This window comes from Olea europaea, chromosome 2 (genome assembly GCF_002742605.1).
Source record: "Olea europaea var. sylvestris chromosome 2, O_europaea_v1, whole genome shotgun sequence".
Classification (NCBI taxonomy): domain Eukaryota; kingdom Viridiplantae; phylum Streptophyta; class Magnoliopsida; order Lamiales; family Oleaceae; genus Olea; species Olea europaea.
In genome coordinates, this window is record NC_036238.1 from 114767 (window position 1) to 140982 (window position 26216).

The window sequence follows — 26216 nt, forward strand, 5'->3', positions numbered from 1 at the left end:
TTTTGGTTTTTCCCCCCCCCCCCCCCCCCCCCCATCTCTCTCGACCCATTCACCAGAGAGCGAAGTTGAAAGTCGTTAGCAGGAATGGTATCCAGTCCAGGTCTACCCAAAACCAAAGCAAGCCACCCCTAAGAGAAATAAATGAATTCCAAAGATCTTGAGAACTTCGACTAGGCTACCCGCTAACTGAGGTAAACCAAAGGCAAGAGTGAAATCTAAAACGTTTCTCAGATTCGTTCAAACCATTGCAAACAAACAATTGGTTTGGCGTAAGATGTAGATCGCTCCGTTCTCTCCTCATTTTTCTTTTGAAAAGCTTCTTGTCCAAAGATACATGGGAACCGCAGAATGAAACCAAAGACATAACGAAATCGCCCCGTTCCAAGTTTACCAAGAGTTTTCTCCAAATATCGATATTGTAAACGCTAGGAACTTTGATGGCATTAAATTTGTAGAAACTTTGTATAGGAAGCCTAACCAATTAAGGCGACAAGTTGAAGAATTAGGTCAAACAAGCATTTGTGATTCAACACTCGATACCAAATACATGATGTTTAGAAGTTATTTATTTTGTCAAATACATGACTTTAACTAGAATATATTTGAAGACTAGAAGCTTCAATTCTTTCAATCTTTGTAAAATAATACTAGTCTATGTTACGTGCGATGCACGAGCTGTGTATGAATTATGATTTGGTTAGCGTAGGTATTGAATATGTTTGAAAATATATCTGAAGATGGAATTATTGGCAAGGAACTAACCAACAAATAATTGAGATAATAGTTGTTGACACACAAAAAGTTCAGCCCAAGTCGGATAGCCCAAGGAATGAAGTCCAATTGGAAGATCCCCAAAAATCAAATAGCCCAAAGAACGAACCAATCAGGCAATGCAGGATAAAAGCCCAAAAAAGGAAGCCCATGAACGCGGTAATACCATCGCCCAAGGATGCAAGTCGCCCAAGGTTTGAGCGAATGAATTGCCATGCAGTCGCCCAGAGCTGTGACCCTGCTCTCGTCCAAACATTCGAGTCGCCCAGCATCTTAGCAAATATAAGATGTTATGGTTACCCAAAAGTGCAGTTAATGAAACAGTTATTGGGTAGTCCTATGACGTTCCACGATTCAATTGAAGACGGTTGAACGACAAAAGTAATGACAGCAGTTAGAGAAGGCAGTTCCACAACAAGTTGGCCACTACGAGGAAAGTAGGCAGTTATAGAGCGATCAAGCAGTTTTTAAGCGGTTGATCACGAAGAGATCATCCAGGAAGTATAAAAGGAAGAAAAGATATAGAGCAAAGGACCCCGATTCAAACACTTTCAAACAGAGAATATGTAACTTTAAATTTCTTAGTTTAGATTTAAACACTTCTTTTACAGTAACTCGTGTGCTTGCACCCTTTGAAGGCATTCTATTTTTATTTTTCAATTGTAAAGTCATCGCCAATAAAAACACCCCTTTTTGGGACTTTGTCTCAAGAGGATTGTCCCTTACACAATCGTCTGATCCCTTTTTAATTGTTAGCGACTAACCCGTGCGAAACAATAGTATACATATTGATATGTTTGATTGTGATTTGTAAATTTGTAAATTCATCATAGTTAATCATGTGTTTATATTACAGTCAATGGTAGATAAGAGAGAATAAAAATTAACTTCATTACCATCGTTAATTACAAAGTATAGCCAAAATAATGACTGGTTTTCGAGATGGATGATATAGGAATTACATATACATCATTTGTCATTACTTTTTTTGTTTGCCAGCTTTTGATCAGGAAATTATACATACTTAACAAAATAGAATTTCAAGATCAAATTTATAATGAAGACAAATTTCACAAAACGTAAGAGCAAAAATTTCACAAAACCACATAGCACTCTTGTCAAAATGTTGGTTTTACGGAAAATATTTCGACTACCATTTACTCCAATTTTTCTTTGTGGGCAAATGGATTTGTGTCTGAACTTATGTTTTCATCACAAGCCACTTTTAAGCTGGAACTCTCATTGAAAGATTTGAAAAGGGCTTTTTTCACTGGAGGTGATCAATTTTCTTGATAGTCTGTACTAACGTTTTTCTCAACAGTTTTCCCAACTACTGTAACCACAACCTGACTGTTAACGTTTGTTTGGATTTTTGGTTCATGACTTGTATGATCAATATTTGCTTGGATTTATTGTCTCTGGACTCTCTGGACTTGTATGGTCTAAGTCTGTTACAGAGTTAATATCAAATCTATAACTTGATGAATTAGGTTCATTTTGCGATGCTTTTAAGTAGAAAGCTCGTTCAGTATCCTGCATTTTTTTAATGGTTGCTTCGAAATTTGTCTTTGAACCCAGTGTTAATTTCAAATTGTATTAATATTATTCTACTAAAATATGTACTGAATGGCAAAATGTTTGAGATAAGTTTGATTTCTTACAAATTTGATTTCCTCCATCAAAGACTGTGAAGTTGTAAATAGTAGTTTCTCAGCTGGTTTACCAATTGCATTTGCACTAATTGATCCCGTGACATCTGAAAGCTACACATATGCTCTAGCCCTAAAGTGAAAAAGAAATTATTATTAATAGATGCAAGAGTAATAAAGAGAAGTAGAAAGGTCATGCATAAGTAAATATTTTACCTTCACCAAATGAAGTAAAAAATGAAAAGTAATTAATTGTTAGTGTATTTTACCGAGGAATAGCTTTGAAATTGGGATTCTTACAAAAAATACAAAGACATGTTTCTCCAAAATCAACATTCGACCGTCTAAAACAGTTGTTGCAAGCCTGTACCAAGATTTGCTATCAATTTTATCTGTTGTTGCTATGCCGTTTATCCAATAAAACTTTTGGTGTTACCGTATGGATATACTTAGAGAAATTACAAGGAAAAATAAATAATATGATTGAGTATATCTTGTAATATATATTTCTATATTAGGAAATAAATACAGATTGAATAGCATACGTAACCTTATTATTACAGCTAGAAGGTGTCTTCGAAGATTTTGAATAGGAGTAAATTTATTTCGCACGGTTGGAGAAAGATTTGTGGGGCTTTCCTCCATGTATGATTTTTTCAATACAAAATTATCTATTATAATGGAATTTGTTCTTACTCTAATCAAAAGATATGAAGATAATTAGTAACTTCAATAGTAATGTGTGGAAAATAATCGAAAGGGAAAAAGAGAATAATGAAATATAGCACTTTTTACATACCATTCTGTCATTTGTTTTACTGCGTTGAAAGGTGTATTTATTAAAAAAGTGGAACGGACTTTCGTGGACAATTTTAAACCTATATAATATCAATATGGAAAATGTGTAAAGGATGTTATATATATGCCTTAAGAGGAGTTTAAATAATACAATAGAACATACCAAAGAATGATGTAACCTTTAGACAGGTTGCAAAGATGACTGGCTTTTTGTCAATAATGTCTGTTATCAGTAAGCATTCTCTATCAACAAATGAATCCCAAAGTGTAAGCACTATTGTTTTGAAATTCATGTCTAGAAGTATGATATCTTGCAACCAAGTTTGGTTGCCATCTTTGGATTGAATCGATCGTTTGGGTGTCATATCAACTGCAACTGCAAGTATATCTGCAACTTTGAAATGAGCCATCAAATTTTCTTTTTTCTGAACATAAGCAGTACAAATTTGAAGGAAACTATAATTTTGTAGAATCAATATATGATTATTTAATATCTATGAAATTTCGTCTTACTTAAATCAGCATCTGTATCCATGTATTGTTCGAGTTCATAAAACTGTGTCAATTGATATGTTGAAAATACAAACTCTAGATTATCTTCATTCAGTTCTTCAATGCGAGTTTCTCCAGATATTGTCCATTGTAGAGAGCCAGTCGAATATCTGTAATTTGTCGTATTGTTCTTCACATAAGCTTTCGAAACAGTATAAGTTTTTCCCAGAACAAGTTGATCCTCAAAAGCAGTGATATTGAAATCATATAAGCCAGCCTGAATAGTATTACCCTGAAAAATGATGAGGAACCATATAAATAACTGTAATATACGTGATCTTAGATTAAGAAAAAAACAAAACAAAAAACAAAAAGAAATGAAGAAAAAATGTATGAATAAGATTTACCTGAGTATCCATTAACATCAAATGCTGGTACCTTCCATTGCCTTGTCTCGAAAGCTTTGGTGATTGTTTTTCAACTACAATCACTTTAACTTTCTACTTTTGATTGTTGGAAATAATTTCTGGTAGAAGTTGGTACTGTTCTTCCATCGTGGCGACTTCGTAACAGAATAATAGAGGCAAAATACACACAAAAGGAAAATTTTTATTGTAAACGATTTTGAGATATCCAATTGACAAATAAAAGAAAATATATATAGACATGTAAAATTATATCATATTTGGTTTCCCGTACTTTATCTTCTATTCTTAATTTTATTTTTTTATAAAAAGTAATACAAGTATGTACTACGTAAAATCTTATTATTAGTCATATACTGTCATAACTTGTTGTCTGCATGAGATATGGAGATTACTTGTAATATTCATTTACTGATAGTACAGAAATAACGTGAGTTCAAGGATTTACACTTAGAACAAAATACGTAAAGCTATATTTTATTCATTCTCCCTATTATAAATATAATAAAAGGACGTCAAAATTTGGATTAAAAAAGGAAAAAGATCAAAATTTACATGGTAAAATCTTATCATATCCATACTCTATTGATTCATAATGACTGAACATAGACATGGGCTGGCAAAGGTTTAAACATGGTACAAGAATATCTCTGAATTAAATTAAGTTGTATTCATCGGGGAAAAAGTATTCATACTACAAACCTTTATTGTAATGGAAGGAAATTTTGATTCAATTATTTATTTAGCTTAAATAAATTGAATTGTAATAAATATCTAAATACACGTGAATATGTTGATGTATGATTTTGTGTATGAAATCAAAGAATTCAAACAAAGATGTAGATTTGAGATTCTATAAAAGGTGTGAATAGTTTGTATTTCATAATACAACAAAAATACTTCATTGATTGTTGACCAAATGCATAAAACAATAATAATATACAGCTCATATGTGATAGCTTTTTATCTTGTGGTTGGTATAAAGCTCATTTATTATATTTTTAGTCCCAGAAATCTATACATTTTCAAGAGAAACTCCCCGCAGATTTAAACAGGAAAAGCTCTGAAATTGGCCGAAAAATGTAACAATTTTACTTAAAAATTTACAATCAAAGAAACTTGTATATATCTGCACAGATCTGTGTATGGGCAACAATTTTACCCATAAGAACTCCGTGATTATTGAGACCCAAGCCTCCATAATGGGTCTCCATAATTACGGAGGCCACAACAAGGCCTCCATATGATGGAGGCCTGCCTCCGTAATCACGGAGGCCTTGTTGAGGCCTTCGTGTTACGGAGGTTTGCCCATGGCAAGCCTCCGTATTACGGAGGCCAAGTCTCCATAATCACGGAGGCGAAGCATAATTTTATGTCACGAATTTTATGTTATGAATTGTTTGAATTGTCTAGACACGAACATCAGATATTTTATTATCAATTTTAAAATATTTATGCATGTATAAGTTATGAAGATATAATATTTATTTGGAACTCTTAAAAAAAGTTTCTCTATTTTTAATTTTTAGATTCATTTATAAATACGATGTGATTTTTGGAATAATTTATGCAGATGTCTCTAGAATACATAATTTCTCCGGATTAATGATTTTCTGCTACAATTGTCCAGTATCCAAATTTCGAATATTTTAGAGACTTTGTACAATTTCTAGATTCAAATGAGCAACTTTCGTTGATGTACAGTCATTTTTATGAATTTCTTTATGGAACTTTCTACAAAGGAAAAAATGTACAATTTAGTAGTAGGTTGGTGCATGAATTTATATTGAGGCTTGTGAATTGTGGGAAAAATGATGAAATTTGGGTAAGGTTAGACGATCGTGTAGCCAGATTTAGTATGCAAGAATTTTGTCTTATTACTGGATTACCTTGCCATGTACCATCCATGGACATTAATGATACAAATGATCGTCTTAGAAATCAATAATTTAATGGTACATGTCGAATCAATATGAGGATGCTTTATGAAGCATTCCATGCGTGCAAACATGAAGAAGATAAATTGAAACTTGGTTTAGTCATGTTGGTCGAATGTGTGTTGACACCCACTTCAAGACAAATTGATTATAGAACTCTTGGTATGATTGAGCATCTGGATGAGTTCCTTGTATATCTATAGGGTCGCAAAGCATATTTGATCTTGTTATATTCATTGAAAGCATCACAATCTGAAAGAATGTAAAGGATGCAATGGAATGAACAAACATAATGCAAGTATGCGTTACATGGGTATCCACTCGCATTCCAGGTAATTAGTCCCTATTCTTTTATTGACTTATTATGTACATCCCATAAAATTTTTTTATACATATAATATTTATTTTTAATTATCTTGTAGTATTGGATATATGAAGCATTTCCAAAGATTGAAAAGAAATTTGGACATCGTAAACATAAAAAACCACAGTGTCCAAGAATATTCAAGTGGAAACCCAACCAATTTGTAACTGGAAAAGAGATAAAGCTTTTTTTGTCTATTCGTAATGTACGTTTTTATGAATATACAATTACTCTCACATTCAATTATCTTAAAATAAAATTAAACTCAAAATAAACAATTTTGGTATTTCAATTTGAATACAAATTCAAATGATAACTGTGCTACAGCCTAATGAAGAAGAATTACAAAGTCTTTGGTACGGAACTCTTTCATTGCTAGTGGATGATGGACACAGTAAATTAGATGAGATTGTAAATGGAGTATTGGATAATGCAATAGAACAAATCCCAAACAATATATATGTGCAAGAAACGACGATTCCCAGTACTTTTGCATCTTCACCTGTATTTGGGTCTAGCTCTGTTTCCAGTGGCTCCAACTCTAAGTGAAGATAAAATGGAAGAATTGTTGGGTATCTATAGGCAACACATAGCATCAAACGTGTCTAGTTAATATAGCAACTTAAAGCAAAATTTGCTGATAAATCAAGAGCTCACCACCATGTGGTTCTTGAAAACCAAAAACAGTTATTTGAGGAGCAAAAAAAATGGTAAGAAGATTACATGCAACATCATTATCAGATAATTCTTGACAACCAAAGGCAATTTTTCGAACAGCAACAGAAGTGGCAGGAAAATAAATACCAGGGTATGCAATCTTATATTGATACCAGTTTAAGTTCAACGAGATCCTATGTCGATAAACAAAATCAGGAAACATTGAACACGTTATCTGAATGAAAATCAAACATGGAAACCATCATAGATTCCATGCAACAAGATGTCCCTCTCGATACAAGTGTTGTTCCTTGCGATAAACCAAATGAGATATCAACAGCTGAACAAATTGAGAGCTCTAAGAGGTCAATAAAAGAGAAAAAAACAAGGGAAAATAAATACAATCTTCATCATCTTCAGATCGTCCTCTGGAAGACTATCCTATGCAAAGATACATAAAAATTAGAAATTTTATAGCGGAGAATCAATCTGGGTAATAAATCTAATTTTACTTGTATTAGCTCAAATTTTCAAGTTCTCTTTTGATTTATTTGGAATTAATTAAAATTATGTCATACAGTGCATACTTGGATAATGACAGTAACAATATCTTTGGAAGAGACATGTTGAAAACTCTAATGGATCAAACACGGGACATAAATATTGCTGTAAGTAAAGTCTATGAATTACAATAGATTTTATTTCATAGTCGATATATATATTCTAATTTATATCTATTTATTTTATCAGAACATTGAGCTAGAGTTAAAACTATTGAGGCGGCTCATGAATGATGGTTGTCTGCTTGTTTCAAAAGAATATGCAATTATGGATTTCAAATTTGAAGTAGAATGTGTTCGTCACATGATGTGGCATATTGACACGGGAATGGGAACCACCAGAGGTGAACCAGATGGAACTCTTTTGCAAAGTTATGTGAATGACAAAGTACCTATATTTGGTTGTCCTTGGATGAGATGCAAGTATATATTAATTCCGTGCTCATATTCGGGCAATAGCTTGTACCTTTTCCTTGTCAATATTCCTAAATGAAAATTCCAAATATATTATTGCAGTAATAACGTCCACACACCGGATCAAGTAAAAGCACATGTAAAAGCTTCATTGACTGTGGTGGAAGCACTATTGAAAACGACTTTATCTTCTAGAGGAGATATAAGGAAACATAGAAATAAACAAATGGAGCAGGAGATTGTACCTTACCTAAACTGTGCAAACAATGAGTACGCATTTAAGTGGCTTGTTTTTTAGCAGAATATTTAATTTCCTAAACTTAGTCATTTATTCTAACACTAAACTATTTCTTCCACAGGCCTAATTATGGAATTTTCGTGCTCAAATATATATAATGCTTTGTTTTGGAATATCCAATTAAATCAGTTTCGTCGGATAGGATGAGTATATATAGACGAAAGATTGCGGTAGATATCTGTAATAACGAATGCTTTCTTCATCCCTGTAAGTCCTAATTGTAGTAGATAATCAGAATATACTGATTGAAATATTATGTAATAAACTTGTGTTTTTTATCCTTTCTTTTCGTATCTTGTCACTGACCCAAATAAATAAAGATATGTTGAACATGGAATATTATGAAGGACATGTTTAAAGATAATGATCTTACCCTTTTATATGCACCATGTTTCGTAATAACAAGTAAAACATAATTGAAACGCATAATAACATGTAAAACATAATTGAAACGCATAATAACATGTAAGAATAACTAACCTTGTATAGCTCAATGTTATTCTCCTTGAAACAAGATGGATTAGCAGAGAAAATATCCTCTTTTAGACTAACAATAGATTGGCAGTCCAATTAAGCAAAACTTGTAATTATAGACTTCTTAAGTAATATTATCAAATTCAAAATTTCAAGGTAGACTACATTTTTTATGCAACAATTGTGTGATTTTATCTCATCCATTGGTTTTCTTAGAACTTTTATGTTTTCTCTTGTTCTTACTCTAGATAAAGCGACATATAATTGACCATGCCAGAAAATAGGTTCAGACAAATATAGTCCAACGAAATCTAAAGTTTGACTTTGAGCTTTGTTAATGGTCATTGCAAAACAAAGACGAATGGGAAATTGAGTTCTCTTAAATGGTACCGAATACTTATCTCCTTCAAATGGAATAAATGGAATTCTAGGTAAAAATATTTGTTTTCCACGATATTCACCTATTCCAATTTTGGCTAAAATAACATTTCGTTTAAATTCTCGACAAATAAGTCTAATCTCATTACACAAACCTTCTAAAGGATTAATGTTTCTAAACAACATAACATGACAATTTCTTTTTAGTACAAGTTCATGTGGAGGGATATCATTTGGAGTTAGACTATTCACAAAGTGCTCATGAATAAATCCTTCTGTTTTATCAATTATTTCATCGAAACTAAAATATATAAATATCTCTCCTGAAATTTCTTTAACTAACATATTATTTATTATATCCACATGTTCATTTTTTGGAGTCAAAATAACTCTGTTAGTATTCAAATTGTCACCATATACGTGAAAATTAAGAAACACAATAGCAATTAATTTTTCAATGATTCAAATTCACTTTCAAAATCTATTATTATATCTGAAGGAAGTTTAATCGTGTGACAAGTATGTTCTCTTTCTATTCCATTACCAATTCTAAGTAAATATTCACATAACAAATGATCTAATTTAACTCTCATATTCTCAGTCAATGGTAGTTGTGTAAAATATTGCCATAAATCTTAAAAAACTAAACTGACCTTCATGATATCATCTTTTGTTCCTCTTTTTTACTACTGGCAACACTTGTCTAAAATCTCCTCCAAATACAACAACCTTTCCACCAATTAGCAATTCACATTCACAATATCTTTTAACATTTTATTCAAAGCTTCAAAAGCACATCTATTAATCATCGGTTCTTCATCCCACACAATTAGCTTTGTCATTTGTAAAAGTTGACCAAGTGATGATTGTTTACTTATTGAACATCGCATATCAGAACTTGCTTAAAGTGGGATTTTTAAAACGTGAATGACTAGTTCACCCAGCAGGCAATAAAGAAGCAGCCACTCCCAATGACGCTGTTGCTAATGTAATAAGTTGTCGAGATCGTACTAAAGCAAGTAATGCCTTGTACAGAAAAGTTTTTCCAATACCTCCTAGACCATCAATAAAAAAAACTCCATTTTTATTATTTACAACACAGTCTAAAATAACATCATGGGCAGATTGTTGTTCCTTATTTAAATTCTCTGTAAAATGCATGTCACACTGAACATTAATATTTGTAGTCTCTTCTAAAATCATGTTTGCTAACACATCAGCATCATTCACAATAACGTCAAAATCTAGCAGACCAAAATCATTTATGTTTGTACCAAAAACTTCCAAGAATGAATTTATACATCTCAAAACCCTAATCTCGGCATCACCTACTGTCATGCTTGCATGTAAAATATCTTCTATCATGTACACTATAAATTTAACCCATAAATTCCTAGAATTTGCAGGGTTACAAAAAATTAACACATTAGGAAAGAGGCGACGCAATGATATAGGCATTTCATAGGTGATAGCCTCATTTAAACACATTTCACAATAATTATTCCCACCTATTAGACCATGAAAAAATGTAGCTTCGCGATAAGTAGGCACAACAATGTTATTAACTGTTCTTAAATCTTGAAAAGACTTAGGCCCTTTAACATGATTCAATAAAACTTTTAGAAAGTATCTCTCATCCTCAGATGGATTAGCAGCAACTATTCTACCAATAACATTTTGCTTTTTTCTAGGACTCCAAACTCGAAAATATATATTCCATACAAAGTATGTAGGAAAATCCTTATAAAGTAAAGTTCGTGCCTTTTCATTTGAAACATTCATTCTAAAAAATTCAGTTAACATTGTTCGTTGGATGGAGTCTTTATTTATAACTTCTGATAAACCATATGCATAACCAACTGAGTATTTTCAATATGCAACTGCAAAGACACTACAGAAGGAGATATGTCGAATAAATCAAAACTAAAAATTCTCCATATAGCTTCCGGTGCAGATATCCATCTAGCGGTTTGATAATTCGAAATCTCATCAACATAATGCTCATTAGTTTCTTTATTCACCGTAAAATTAACACGATCATGTCCTTTTGTATACATATTTGTATAAATATTTGTCTGCTTTAACAGAAAAACATATTTCAACATTAATGTGACAATCATACTTAGCTAAAATATAAGGATTATATGGTACAACCTATCTATTGTCTAGTACAGACCCTCTGACCCTAACAGTAACACCATCGTCACGACGCCTATAAAGTGGATATGAATCACTACCTAATGAAGTATGCAAAATGTATTCTCTTGAATATTTGTTTTTACAAGTATGGTTATTTTTCATGCACATATTTGTAGGATTTAATTGTCCACAATGACCATGCATCATGTGTTTGACCACAGTAGCATGCAGGTGAGGATTTCTCTTTGGATCTAGTATTTCACAAGAAACAATTTCGTCAACTTGCATAGAATTAGTAATCTTAAAATTCGTTTTAAATATCAGAAGAAAATGAACATGAGGTAGACCTCTTTTTTGGAATTCAATTACATACACATAGGCAGCTATAGACCCTAGAATTTCTCTCTTTATTAAATCTATTTTTAGTTCTTCAAATTTTGCTCGAAATATTAGGGCTAACAAATTTGGCATATTTTGTATACTATCATTGTGCCTCAATTCTTGTTTAATTTCAGGCCAATTTGGATTGCATGTCATTGTTAAAAATACATCAAGTTTTCCATATCTTTGAACTAAACACATTGCATTCATATATCTTTTAGTTAAATTTCTAAGACCCCCAATAAACCCTGTAAGCAACACAATTGATTTGTCAATTTTATAGTCTCTATTTTCACCATTTTGTATACTATCTAAAATTCCTTGGTAAAGTTCACATCGCATAGTCTTTTGATTATTACGAAAATAATCTAATCTCGCAATTTCAATCTTAACATGCATATCCATTATATATTATTGTAGAAGTCTGCCTGTATGAAGGAATACAGACTTATCTGAAAGTCTGATTTGAAGTTTGTAGCAATAATATTCACGGCATGACACAGTAATTTGTTTCTTACCTCTCTTCATAGCTGAAAGGAAAAAAACTTAAAGTCACAAAGACGGATCTAGAAATGAGAATACATTTATGCACTCTAAAAAGATTAAAAAACTTCAATAGTAATAAAAATTACCACGATTTTCCATATTTATAAGTTGTTCGGCCGAATCAATGTGATTGATTTGTATGAAATCTTTATGGATTATTGAAGTATTCAAATTTACCTTTTCAATACCTTCATGCCATCCAGGTTCTCCATAGGTAAAAATTAATTGATATTGAAGTGGATCATAACAGTTATAGTAGTAATTTACTCTATGTGCAATATTGGAATGCCCATAAATTAATTTATCACGAGTCTTTATGCTTGCAGATGGATTCTCATCAACCCACACTGCAGCCACCTGTTCACATGATGACATGTTATACACTCTCCGGTCGAGATCCGGATCAGACCTCAACACGATACAGCATGAATCAAAATCAGAAACTTCACTTAATGATCGAAAGAAACGACAATATGGATTTATCTTTAAGATATCTATTAACTTTTTCAAAGTTGATTCACTTAACCTATCTGAAATTTTGTAGTCTATTACTAATTTCATTATAAGTATCGTAAAAGTATAATTGCAAATACGTAGGATTTCCATCAATTGGTAGAAGTGGATTTATAAAATGGTATACCTGTCCCTGAACTTTGAACGTATATACACCTCTATTATTTTTGCACAAATTTTTATCATATTTAACATCAAATAAAGTGAATAAAAATGGTTGTTGTAAGTACGAAAAACTTTTTTAAAAGCAATCGCTTCACATGAAGTAGAAGTAAATAACTCATACAATTATGGGGGAACACTGTTCAGCTGTAATTTAACTTTTCCATCACAACAACAAAAACTCTTAGTTTCTTTGTAAAACTTTTTTGCACCACAATGTTTACAAATTGTACAAGACGGAAGAATATAAGGTTCAACTGGAATATTTTGTATATCAATTTTCTTAGAACGATCTAAAATGATAGGAACATGTGAACCACATTGAGATTGCATATTGTCATTTTCAAATTGCTTTTTCATGTCAATGCTTTCATCAACATGAAGATCCTTCTGTAATTCGACATACTGATCAATAGAATCTACAATCATAAAATTAGTATAAGATCGCTGAAAGACAACAGAAGTGCAAAAATTGGATTAAAAAATAATTTTACAAAAACAAGATGAAAGGAAGTGTACTACAACATGACTAAATAAATAGCTGGATGCAAAAAAAAAATTATAAAAAAATATATTCAATCTACGAAACCTGCTGTGAATTTAGGACAACATCTCATCCTTCTTTCTGGCATATGTATAGAACTTGTAGATACTTCTATAATACTAAATATTTATATTAAAATTACGTAAAAAACATTAAACCAACAAGAAATCACATTTTAACAATAAATCATACCTATATGTCTCTTATACAATTTGTCTTTTTGTACCCTTGGCTGAATTACAAGTTCAGAATCGTGTGATTGTGTGGATAAGTTCAGCCTTCTTAAACGAGCACGTTTGCTCTTAAACCAATTATAAACATTCATATCAGAGATTTCTCCATGCAGCGATAGTTCGGAGACTATCTGCATGATCCTTAACTTGTTTAGGGTTTTATTCTCTTGATTAAATATAGACTCAAGAACTTGAAGTTGTGCAGATGTAGGCGTCCAATATTGCTTACTCATTGTATTGCTGAAAGAAAGAAACCACAAAAATCAACTCAATAAAATTGGAAACATAACTAAGAGAAAACAATATCCTCATACAAAAGAAGCCAAAAAAATGCATACACTTTCATGACCCGAACAATAGGAAATATATCGGAAAAAAATGAAATCCATCAACAACAATAGGTCTATCGCTGAACAAGATATACACGCAATTGAAGACAGGGAGAAAACAGAAGGATGAAAGGAATGGAAAAGATACGATGAAAATAAGGACAATGATTAAAATAAAGACAAAGACAAGGTGCTTGCACGAACGAAAGGAAAACAACGACGTTTTTCGTTCAAAGGGTAAAATGAAAATGACATAGACAGGGGAATAAATTATACTCACCTAAGTACTATAGTTGTAAGAATAAAAAAAAAAGAACTAAATATACTTATTCATTTTTCTATTTCTATATTATATATTATAAATTTTTATCATCACATAAATAGAAATTGCAAAATTTTAAAAATAACGTTAAGAAAGTCCGACTATTGGTTAAATTTCATACAAAATAAGAAACTCATGTTTAAACTAAAATATAACTTCATATAAAATTATGTTCAACAAAACAAAAAAAAAATATTGAACTATTTGTTGTAATAACAGCTAAGAGAAAAAGAGGGAGGAAAAAAATAGTGTCTCCGTAGTAATTACGGAGGCTCAACTTTGATTGAGCCTCCATAATTACGGAGGCACCAAACTACCTCCGTAATTATGGAGGCTCACATTGAGCCTCCGTAGTAATTACGAAGGCTAACAAATTTCATTTTTTTTCCCTTTTCTTTTTCCTTTACCGACTCTCAGCATCAAAATTTAATTTCATTTAATCAATTTAGTTTTTTAATATATGTGATTCTTAAAATAAATACATAAAATATAAATCATTTTTTATATATAGAAATATTATATAAATCCTTCAAATGAGTAGAAATATAGATAAATAATAGACATATTACATATTAATCACATCTCCAATCGTAACCTTTTGAGTGCAATCAAATAATGTGTGAAACGTGTTAAGATAAAATAGTCACTCACGTAATATTTCAATAATTTTTTTCTCCTCTTTTTTTTTTGGGAAGAGTAAGATCAAGCTTTTTCGGTAACATATTATCCATTTCTACAACCCATGAACCTCTTGTCAAACTTGGAGAAAAGGAAAAAATAGAGGAAGTACATATCCTTTAATTTAAATAGCTTTTCATGTTTTCAAAATTTACCTTAAATCACTTCTCACATAAAATATTTACATATATTTGCTTGCAGGTGCTCAACAAAAAGAAAATCAGGTATTTATCTACTCTTTCTTGATTACCATAGCTATTTTTTCAACATTAAATTTTGCAGTTTTAACTTACATCTTGTTTATTGAGATAGACTAAATGTCAATCTTCAATTCTTCTATTAAAAATCGAACACAAATCATGAATTTCTTACCAAACTTCACGATATTCTTCTACAACGACATAGAATATTTTCTTTTTTAAATCACTTACAAAGTTTATTTTATAGACATGGAACTTCCATTAACAAACTTTCTAACTCGCCTATACTGCAAAATCTACCTTAAAATATATATTAGGGCCTCCACAATGTAAATAATATAGTTATTTTAACAAAATTCTCATTGTACTATATCGAGACAGAATGGAGGTGCCACATCGTTTCTTCAGAATCATTACTCCTCCACAAAATCATAATACCCATCTGGTTAGTCACACGACAGTTTCTCCTCTCACATTTGAATGGATGCATTCTTAATATCTCTCTTATACTTTTTAATGTATATGTATAGATGCTTCCCAAATCCTTTGTTAACGATTGGAGACACCAACTTGGTGACACAGTACAAGTAACTGCATATGATGGTATAATTGTCATAATACGATTGGAAAGAGATAATGGAAGAATATATTTTGTCGATGGATGGGAACAATTTTTTGACTATCATAACTTATAGGATGCTCATGTTTTGGTATTTGAATATAACGGAAACTCCACATTCAATACCATATTTGACCATTCTGGATTAGAGGTCACATATGACTCCGATATTCCCGAAGAATACAACGTTTCACATACAGATAACCCTGCATTTGAAATAACACTAACACCTCATCACAACAGCCATCAGGAAATTGTAGGTGTCATCTTTAATAGCTCATTTTACATTCATCTCTTCCGCATAAATTTGATTCAAAGATCAATAATTTATTCATTCATGATTTTTCAGTGTATACTAGGATGGTTCTCTTGATATTACCTACCAAGAGATATGCGAAGTGTTCAAATTCACGATTCTTTACATCACAACTAGGAGCTCACCACAAATTTGCGACCAAATGGTCTAATAAGATGTATGACTATAGATTGGGTAGATTTTTTTAGAGAAAAAGAACTACAAATGGACGATACATGTGTTTTCGAACTTTTGAACAGTGAACCCCCAAAGTTCATCGTCTACAAAAAAGACCATATTGGTGGAAGTTTGACACGTCTATGAGACCTCTTTACTTTCTTCTAAATGAATTTATATACACGGAAAATATTTTATTTTCATGTTAATCCATGTTAATCTATTCTGCTATTTCCACGCCCAATTCTATTTACTCTCTTATTTACCAATCCATTCCATCCACATTTTAATGATTCCCAAATATCTAAAATTGAACAATACAACACCATTCCTTCATTGAAACTCCTTAATTGAAATAAAATATTCATAAGAAATTCGCACACACATTACGCAAATAGATACATTGTTCCACCAAAATATTTATTTTTATATTCACTTTTATATAGAAACCACCATAAGCATATATTTCATTTTATTTTTTTATATTTTGATATGGATTCATTACATACCAAAAAAAAAAGAAAAAAAAAAGAAGAAGAAAATATTAACAGCAAAAATTCGAAATGAAACCAATTCACACAAAATGTAAGGAAAAAAATCAATCAAGCTCCGTTAAATGAAATTGAGCTGCAGAACTCCACAAATTTCAATTTCAATAAAAAATCCATACAAAATATACAACAAAAAATCCTAATTCACTCCAGAGTTTGTGTACAACAAATCAACACCAGCATCGAAGTTCAACACTATACAAGAAAAATGAAAAATCAAATCATATGAAAGTAGATTTTCCCTCCATTAATCATCGCAGGAAAAACCTTTAGATATTACTGCTACCACGAACTAAAGAGAAGTTGAAAACATTCTCCACCACTACCTGCAAACTAAAATAAGGCCAGCAGAAATAACTTTATTTTATCTAGTAAGAGAAAAAAAACATGCGTCAACGATCAAACAAACAAAGATAACAAATACAATATAAGCGCAATAATTGAAGCACAAAATACAGATATCCCAAATATAATAGGAACTGAAATAGTATACATACATGGAGAAAAGAAAGGAACCAATGAAACTTAAAAAGAAAAAGGAGTTAGACAGTAGTGTGCGAAAATGGAGAAGAAGAACGAAAAATCTACCTAAACTGAAGACAAATGGATGCATCATTGTAATTAAAAATAAAAAAATTGCTACTGTCTGAAAATGGAAGAGCAGGCGGACGGCGTCGGTTTTGCTCCAAAAAAAAAAAGTTGCTAGAGTGTGTAAAAATGGAAGAATCTACTTTTTTTCTACAGTATCGAGACATTGCCTTTTTTATATAGTAGTGATATATAATATTCATAATTCACCTGTACCAACGAGTTCATACATGGTAATAGTTTTGGCTACTCCATGAATCAGAGACCTTTTATTTGAAAGAATTACATATTGAGAGAAATGAAAATAATATCGTCATGACTTATGAATTCTTAATTTGAGTCAAACCGTACAATGAAGATTAATACATCAATCATACTTTGAGCACGAAAAGATGAAGGTTAACCTGACGAGTCGAAGATTTGGAAGTCAACCGAGAGAGAATTAGGGTTTGATTGTCACGGCTTTTTCGAAAATCATTTTTCTTCCAACTTATTTTCTATCACACATTCATTCAATGAAATAATGTTACATGTGGACCCAATTTCCTACTTCAGAATCATGTGATATCCAAAAAATAATAATAATAATAATTCATCTTTCATTTCATATAATCGCTCCCAAACTAACTCTTAGTAAACCCCAAAAAAATTGAATAAGAGAATAAGTATTCTCTCCATTCTCAAGTAATCGAAGGATAGAACTAGATAACTAAGGTCTCGAGTGCTCTCAGACTTGATCATCTAATAGAATAGGAGAATTATCTTAATGATGAACTCTCTTCGCCTTACGAGTACAACTCATTTTCGTCGACCTTTTCACATAATTTTGACAAAAAGAGTCTTTCATTTCATCTCTCTAAGAATAGAGGGACTCCCGTGCAATTTGCCTGAAGTAGAAACGGAGGAATTTGACTTTGACTTGGCGGTTTCATCCCCCAAATGAATTGATTAGATTACTTGATTAGTGCATGGCATGACCCTCTCCATCGCACGCTCACAATTTCCATAAATTCACGAAATCTCATTCTTCTTCCTTAATTTTCTTTCTTCCTGTTTCACATCCGGATCTGATCAGATCTGTTCATCCCATTTATCGAAAATCGGAAAACAACTGAACAAATTCATACACGCATATATGATTGTAGCGAATTAAACTATATAATTCCAATTATAGATACAGGATGGCAGTGGTGTCGCCTTTAGCCAAGTACAAATTGGTGTTTCTCGGCGATCAATCGGTCGGAAAAACAAGCATCATTACCCGTTTTATGTATGATAAATTCGACACCACTTATCAGGTTTGCTTCGATCTTTATTGGATTTATGTTTTACGATCTGAATTTGCATGTATACGAATAAAAATCGTGATTTTGGTTGTCAATATGATTCTCAATTGTTAAAGATGTTTAACGGGGAAAGTGTCGTTAATTAGATATCGGTTTTACTGTTGCATTTAATTTTAAACTGAATTAGTTTTTAATTGTAAATGGAGACGATCACGCCCACGTTCTAGTTCTGAGGTAATTTGGTCTTTTTAATTTCATATTCTTTTACTATCAATCTGTGTTTATTCTGCACCTTAAATTTTTTTTCTTTGATGATATAGGTTTTCAATTGTTCATCAATTTAATTTTCTTTTAATTTCTGGATTTTATGATTTGCTTAATTATTCAACCTGAAGAACTTCAATTGCATTTAGTGCACATAGGAAAATTGGAGTAAGACTCAGCCTCAAAGAACTGCCTTGAGTTTTGAAATTGGTCTCTTCTTTTGAAAGGATGGGATCATAAGTAAAAAACAACGGGTTAAATGATTTTGATCAAAAAGTTCTAATCTATGTGAAAATGACGAAATTTAGACTTTTGAACTTTAAAATGTTGATTTTTTTTCGATAAATGGCTGATGATATGATGATGATTCCGTCAAACTCAGTCTGAATTTTGTAATTTCATATGCAGGCTACTATTGGCATTGATTTCTTGTCAAAAACAATGTACCTTGAAGATCGAACAGTTCGCTTGCAGCTTTGGTAATTCATTCTTCATTTTAGATTTGCTCAAGATAGCATGACTTTATGCATTTTTTGATTTCATGTTCTTTTCTTGCCTTTTTGGCTCTGGATTATAGAATTGTCATTTGAACATTATGTTATCAAATGTTGAAGTGATGAAAATTGGTTTCGTTAACTTATCAGACGATAAACTGTCAGATTTAAGCATGAGGTGGTCCAGCAGTTTAATTGTGGTCCGAAAAAATGTGTCCACTGTGCATTTACTCAAATGACTTCTTCTTTTACCTTGTTTTAGTTCAGGACTTTATAACTTTTTCCAGTTTACCGATATTGGCTCACGAATCACGATCACATTTTTGTTTTATTTTGTACATTGCATCACTTCATATCCATATTTTACGTGTATCGAAACAAACTTTTTGTGGTCACAGGGATACTGCTGGTCAAGAGAGATTTAGGAGTCTTATTCCAAGCTACATTAGGGATTCTTCTGTGGCAGTGATTGTGTACGATGTTGCTAGTAAGTAATAGCCCAGGGAGTTTCCTTTCACAAGTTCACAATGCTATATTTTTAGTCTTTTTTTCCTCAAGTTTTCTGGTGATCTTCTCTATGAACTTCATTTTAATTTCACTTCTTATTTTGCTTGTAATATAATGTTATTTTAGTTCTTATAGAGTAGTGAACCTTCGCAGATCGACAGTCATTTCTGAACACTTCAAAGTGGATAGAGGAAGTACATACGGAACGAGGGAGCGATGTCATTGTTGTTCTCGTAGGGAATAAAACTGATCTTGTTGATAAGAGGTGAGGGAAAAAAATATAGATTGTGATTCAATTTTTCTGGTTTTAGCTGCTGGGGTGAGTCTTTTGGGCCTCTGTTTTTATGCTTTTTAGCATCAAATGATCATTAGAATCATCTAGTCGAGAAACTTCAATACTAATAAATAGTTTTCCAGAATTGATCTCAAGTATTGTTCTGCATAAACAGGCAAGTTTCGATTGAAGAAGGAGATTCAAAGGCACGTGAATTTGGCATCATGTTTATAGAAACAAGTGCTAAAGCTGGTTTTAATATAAAGGTAATTATACCTCTTTGATCTCATTGTGTAACTGTGTTTATAAGTTATGATTTTTCTACTTCCGCATCCTTAAGAAAGAGCTATTTCAGCCTTTGTTCAGGAAAATAGCTGCGGCTTTGCCAGGAATGGAAACTCTTTCCTCAACGAAACAGGAAGATATGGTCGATGTGAATTTGAAGCCATCTACAAATACATCCCAGACGGAGCAACAAGGAGGTGGCTGCGCGTGCTAGAGATTGTACTTAAGAAGAACGAAGGGGACGAAAAAAGGTTGAAATTACCCAAAACTTAATGTGTCAAGCTAATTGCCTTGTATAGCTATTCTCATTGAGTATATGGTTGCAGCAGTAAGAGGAAGAAAGATTCTATAAAGTAGTGTTTTTTCGTTAGTGTACTTATTCATTTTTGTTTGAATTCTATGAACGAGAGATTTGTTCCTTTATTCAATTTATAAAGTTTTTTAAAAGTTTCATTTGCTTGTATTTAAGACGAATGCTATATAAAGGGAGTGGATTTTGAGTTGTCGACTCATTCTATTTCAATCCTCGATGGGGATTCTTATCACATTTTTTCTCGCAATACTACTTTGATAACAGTTGGAAACTCTTAGCCTCAAGGCAGTACTATTCTCCTCTCCCGAGTAGTTGGTAGAATAGGAGTAAGGACTTCGTTAGCCCCAGTCCCTTCCTTGAAGCAAGCCTGATTCTCTGGGCACTACAGCAGGGCGTGGCTAGCTGATCAATTATAAAAAAATATATACATACAAATATAATAACCAAATTAGTTACATGTCTCTTTTCTTTAGAAGTGTCGACCTTGTTTAGTGTATATATAACAATCTTAAATGAAGCGAGAGATTTGTGTCTTGAACGTTCAAGTGAAAAATGCTTAGTGTACAGGTTTTGTTTCACAAATGTGGTTTAATTTTTTTGTTCTTTATTTTTTTCCCCATCTTTCAACCTGATTTTGCCAAGTAGTCCACCTCAGGGGCAGACCCACATGGGTCAGATGACCCCACAAAATTTTGGTTTTTTTTTTTCCCTTCAGAAAATGGTTGTTTTAACCCGTTTTCGACCCTCTTTAATACATACCAAATGAAATCGAAATATTACATTTTTAATATAATTTTGATAATATGCTAATTTTTAAAATTTGTCAATGATCATATACTATCCAAATCTATAAATCCTTACATTATTTAGAAGTTCGTTATGAAAACTACATCGTAGTTATATTGAATGGTCCCAACAAATATCGAAAATAGTTAAATATGCGTCAAACGTACGTATTAAAAAGAGGCGTTTAACTCGTCTTTTTAAAAAAAAAAAATCAATTATTTCATTAACGTTTATTTTTTTACGATAAATTTTCCAATATAATTTACATCATTTTATTAGGAAATTTTACATTAAATATAATGTCAAAAATTCTAAAATCGTTACGGATTAAATGTAATTTGAATTACTTTCAAATTATTATTTTTTTTAAACTTAAATTTCATTTACTTCTTACATCCAATTTGATTTACTCGTCGTTAGCTCAATATCTATAAATGACATGGTAAATAAAACTATACATATTGCAAAATTCATTTAACAATATTGATAATAATAGAATTATAAGACACTTTTAAGATGTCAAAATACGTATTAACTTATTTTTATAAATATTATATTATTTTAAAAAAATTACACATTAATTTTTGCAGCTAAGCACAACCCGTGAGGATGAACTCGCAAGTGACCATGCCCTCACATGTCCAGCGGGGTCACTATGAATAAAATAATCCCGACCTCGTGTGTGTGTTGTGTCAACCCCGCGGTCATTCATGTGGACACTGTAGCACGATTCTAATTATTGACCCCACAACCCAAAACAATTGGTCCACCCTTGATCCACCTGTACTAATTCTGTGAACCATATTCTGTAAGTGTAACAAGGTTCCTGTTCAAGTTTGTATGTTGAAAAAATTTATTAGGGGTACTCAAACGCCTTAAATTGTACTTCTTGAGGTAAGGTTAGATGTTCCCATCTCATGTGTAGAGGTAAGGGACAATACCAAATCCCCATTTCTATTTGGGTTGAGGCCTAAAAATCTCGTGTAAGCAAAGAGGATTTGCTGTAAAAATAACCCTTAAGAAACAAATGTACAGCAATGACAAGGAAACAGGAAACTCGTATACAAAGATCAATTGAAACAGCTAATGTATATACTTCCAAATTCTCAAATTATGTACATCGATGAAAAACCTACATCAGAGAAACAAAAGCAAAAGAGGAAGAGGCGAAGAGCAAAGCCAAATACTTCCTAACAAGACTCTTTCACAAAAGATTGTAACAAAAAAAGCTAAAGACTACCAGATGTGTCGCCAATCTGCCTCACTCTCAGTGTCAGGTATATTAGGATTATCGATCCAATACTAGACCTGCAAATAAAATATAAATTAATTAGCACTTGTTCAAAATAAATTTAGGGTCGACTACATGATCCTTTTTCAAGAATTTGTACAACTACATGCCAGGTTGTTTTTCTTAATTATTGTAATGAGAAAGAATGATTTAAAAAGTTATAGTGACTGGAAGTTTTATTCATCTTTGTTCAATTTAATTATATTATACTTAAATGATCTTAATTTTAAATAATTATCAAATTTGAAAAAAGAGCAATAAAATAACTTATTTTATCAAGTATGTGAAAGATAATATGCTTACAAGATAGAGAACAGGAGAACTACTCTTCTTGAATTGAAGGAGACGGATCGTTTATATTTCCTTGATCTGTTAGTAGGCGTATCATAGACTCTATCAATCAGATATTTATCTGCTTCACAATATAAAAAAAGTTTGTAAGCAAGTAAATTTTATTCGCAGCAAAAATATTGAACTTGCAAAATGTATGGAATTAGCTCTATTTCAAGTCATAAGAAAAGAAATGTGAAAAAAAGTGTAATGTGAAAAAGTATTGTTCTCATAAACGACTCAGTCCTATTGGCTAACCATGGTTTGCAACAGTTTTGCTAGTAATGACCTCCAAGGATGATAAAAGGCTGCATATGTACAAGGGAATATATAACCACTCGTCTAATATTTGGTAGATGTCACGCTGTTGAACCCCTTGATCTAAAAATGTAAGCTCTTAAGAGGAGTACATATATATCATTTAAATATTATCTTCAACACATCCCCGCATGAGTAGGGGGGCTCATTTTCCCATTAAAAGTCTTACACATGAACAATCATTCATTTAAATGGGCGGCGATGAAACTTGAGACCTTTGCAAGTCTGATACCATGTTGAACCACTTGAAATCCATTTGGGAAGTATTATAGATGGTTTAATTATACATAAGCCTTTCTTTTATGCCAAACTTGGAGTCTAGAATATGGAGAAGCTAAATAGTTGCAGGAAGAAGAAGTTTCACGTGTGAATGTAGTTGGCCATCACTCACGATTTTGTGTGCACCAAGAGATACTAGATATCCACAACTGAAATTTGGATTATGATTTGTTTAATCCGTACCATAGTATGATCATGTTCGATTTCTTTTAACTAACTATAAATTAGGTTAGTTACATTTGACTATTAGTTAAGGAGAGTGCTGCAAAAGGGAAGGGAAATAAATAAAATAAAAAATAGCGGCATGCCAATAAAAATTTAGGAAGGGATAAAAAGGTTCACACACAATTCAACAGTTCACTAAAGACACAAAGGTCAAAAGGTTGTGAAGCAAGATAATTACCTCTTGAAGCGAACTTGGGTATATCAGGGCTATGGTTCATTAAGAGCTGCATGAATTTTCCTCCTATTTGTAGGTTAATCTCTCTCTGCAATGCCCTCTGCACAGCAATAAATAATCCTTTTCAATTGCATAATTGACCAAAGATTGCATGACAAGGACACTGAATATGACTCTGATTTTTAGTATTTTATATGGACTCTAAAGAAATAAAAGTCGAGTCTCTTGGGCAGAGAACTTACTACTAAGGAATCATCAGTCTTCAAAATTTCAACAGATTCGTCATAGATTATAGGGTTGTGTGGCTTTCCTGTCTCAATATCAACATCTAAAATGCAGGGGACATAATTGCTTGCTTCATCCATCATTAAGTTGGCGTTATCCTGCAATTTTGATTCAGCATTGAATTGCGTCTCACTTTTGATTGTAGTAAAATTTTCCACGTGGCTGACAATATTCAATTGAGGGTCGGACTGGGGTTTGGCAGTTCCTCCATCAGGTAACCCCACAATGTGATGTTTTTGGCACTGAAAAAGAATGAAATACAGAATTATTGCAATCTGATGGTTTTGTTATAACAAATACAGATTTTGCCTATAAACAGAAGTACAAAAAAGCAGAGGGCAGAAGGGAACACAAAGGGTAAACTACAATCATGTGGATTAATAGCATGTTTGTCAAAGCTTATTATTGTTATACGCTGATCAAACTCTATTTTTATCCACATATTCATAGGACCCACGATTTTTTCCTACTTTTACCCCCTTATCATCCAAGCATTAGGATGCACAGCTTATAATCTATAAAAGCTTTGCCAAACATGTTCTCAATAAGTTAAATATCAAGAATAAATCACAAGAGGGTAAAAAGCCATGACAAGATCCAAAAAGGGGAAAGAGATGAAATTAATAGAAAAATTGACAACAAGCCAAGTCACTAGAAATCAAGTTTATGTTTGACTCCAAAATAAAGCAGCAGAGAAGTAAATTATGCAGGCAAAGTCATTCTGACACAAAAATACACTTGCACTTTTAAGTCAGTGAAAACTATACTACGGTGTTTAATAAAAACATCAGCACTCCTCTTTATCCACATTTCAAAATTTGACGAATGTTACACGAAAAAACAACAAAAAAATGTGAAATTTTTCTCTTTCATTGCATGAGTGAGAACCCTGGAAAGGTCAGTTTTCCTGCGCAAGTGTACTTTAGCATGCTTTTTTTTTTCTTAGACGATTTCGTCCAACAGACAATTACCAATTGAAAGCAGAGCAGAATTTATCAAGCTAAGAGTAGTAGAAAGCTTACAGAAATTAACTCATATTTTGAAATTCTATATATCAGATCCTCAACATTCACAAATGAAAGCTACAAGTGCACACTGAAAAATTACATATGAATGGCTAAAGGAAGAAAAATGTACTTTTAAAACTGCGAGTCTTGAAATCCTAAGAGTATATGAAGTCAAGTAATGATCTGTGTGAATTACCTAATTACATCTAACTGCAACTAGGAAAGGCTTCTATTATTATAAAGAAAAGTGTGATTGAGACTCACTGTGGAGAAATATCCTTCAATAAGTACAAGTTGTAGCAACTATTTAACAACTATGCACCAAACTCTAATTTGGTAATGAACACTTTTAAGTATTTTAGATTTCCGTAAGTTTTTTTTTTTTTTTTTTTTTTTTTTTTTTTGGGGGATTTTGTATTTTTTTTTTTTTTTTTTTTTTTTTTTTGGGGAGGGTTGCCATATTCAGAATACAAAGAAAATTCCATACCTCAAATGTAGAAATCAATAGTTTCATAAGGATTCTACACATCCACACGATATATTATGTTACACAAGCATTCAATTGTATGAAGAAGGTAAAAGTATGTTACTAATGCATTTGTT

At 32.0% G+C, this 26216-nt stretch overlaps 3 protein-coding genes across 3 annotated transcripts; 1 reads left to right on the forward strand and 2 right to left on the reverse strand.

Moving 5' to 3' along the window:
• Positions 1–8485: 8485 nt before the first annotated feature.
• LOC111370722 lies at positions 8486–13968 on the reverse strand. The gene is made up of 11 exons (XM_022992568.1): positions 13695–13968; positions 13192–13377; positions 12461–12834; positions 12256–12347; positions 12131–12165; positions 11402–11985; positions 11062–11292; positions 10158–10978; positions 8846–8912; positions 8672–8739; positions 8486–8579 (listed from the first exon to the last, which is right to left on the reverse strand). The coding sequence occupies exons 1-11, from the start codon at positions 13966–13968 to the stop codon at positions 8486–8488; spliced, it is 2826 nt and encodes a 941-aa protein (XP_022848336.1).
• Positions 13969–18469: 4501 nt separating this feature from the next.
• On the forward strand, positions 18470–21059 carry LOC111408001 (ras-related protein RABH1e). Its single transcript, XM_023037742.1, has 6 exons — positions 18470–18792; positions 19453–19523; positions 19937–20025; positions 20199–20310; positions 20495–20585; positions 20675–21059. The coding sequence occupies exons 1-6, from the start codon at positions 18676–18678 to the stop codon at positions 20816–20818; spliced, it is 624 nt and encodes a 207-aa protein (XP_022893510.1). The 5' UTR covers positions 18470–18675; the 3' UTR covers positions 20819–21059.
• A 1682-nt stretch (positions 21060–22741) lies between these two features.
• LOC111408011 lies at positions 22742–25975 on the reverse strand. The gene is made up of 4 exons (XM_023037754.1): positions 24564–25975; positions 24325–24421; positions 23298–23406; positions 22742–23011 (listed from the first exon to the last, which is right to left on the reverse strand). The coding sequence occupies exons 1-4, from the start codon at positions 24687–24689 to the stop codon at positions 22933–22935; spliced, it is 411 nt and encodes a 136-aa protein (XP_022893522.1). The 5' UTR covers positions 24690–25975; the 3' UTR covers positions 22742–22932.
• Positions 25976–26216: the final 241 nt, after the last annotated feature.

Coding starts and splice junctions, on each gene's coding strand:
- LOC111370722 (XM_022992568.1), bottom strand. CDS start 13,968: ATGAGTAAGCAATATTGGACGCCTACATCTGCACAACTTCAAGTTCTT. Junction 13,378..13,694: donor ATTGTATAAGAGACATATAG/GTATGATTTATT, acceptor TTATGATTGTAG/ATTCTATTGATCAGTATGTC. Junction 8,580..8,671: donor ACATATCTTTATTTATTTGG/GTCAGTGACAAG, acceptor TACTACAATTAG/GACTTACAGGGATGAAGAAA.
- LOC111408001 (XM_023037742.1), top strand. CDS start 18,676: ATGGCAGTGGTGTCGCCTTTAGCCAAGTACAAATTGGTGTTTCTCGGC. Junction 18,793..19,452: donor AATTCGACACCACTTATCAG/GTTTGCTTCGAT, acceptor TTTCATATGCAG/GCTACTATTGGCATTGATTT. Junction 20,311..20,494: donor ACTGATCTTGTTGATAAGAG/GTGAGGGAAAAA, acceptor CTGCATAAACAG/GCAAGTTTCGATTGAAGAAG.
- LOC111408011 (XM_023037754.1), bottom strand. CDS start 24,689: ATGATGGATGAAGCAAGCAATTATGTCCCCTGCATTTTAGATGTTGAT. Junction 23,407..24,324: donor ACCCAAGTTCGCTTCAAGAG/GTAATTATCTTG, acceptor ATTGTGAAGCAG/ATAAATATCTGATTGATAGA. Junction 23,012..23,297: donor GTTCTCCTGTTCTCTATCTT/GTAAGCATATTA, acceptor TTTTATTTGCAG/GTCTAGTATTGGATCGATAA.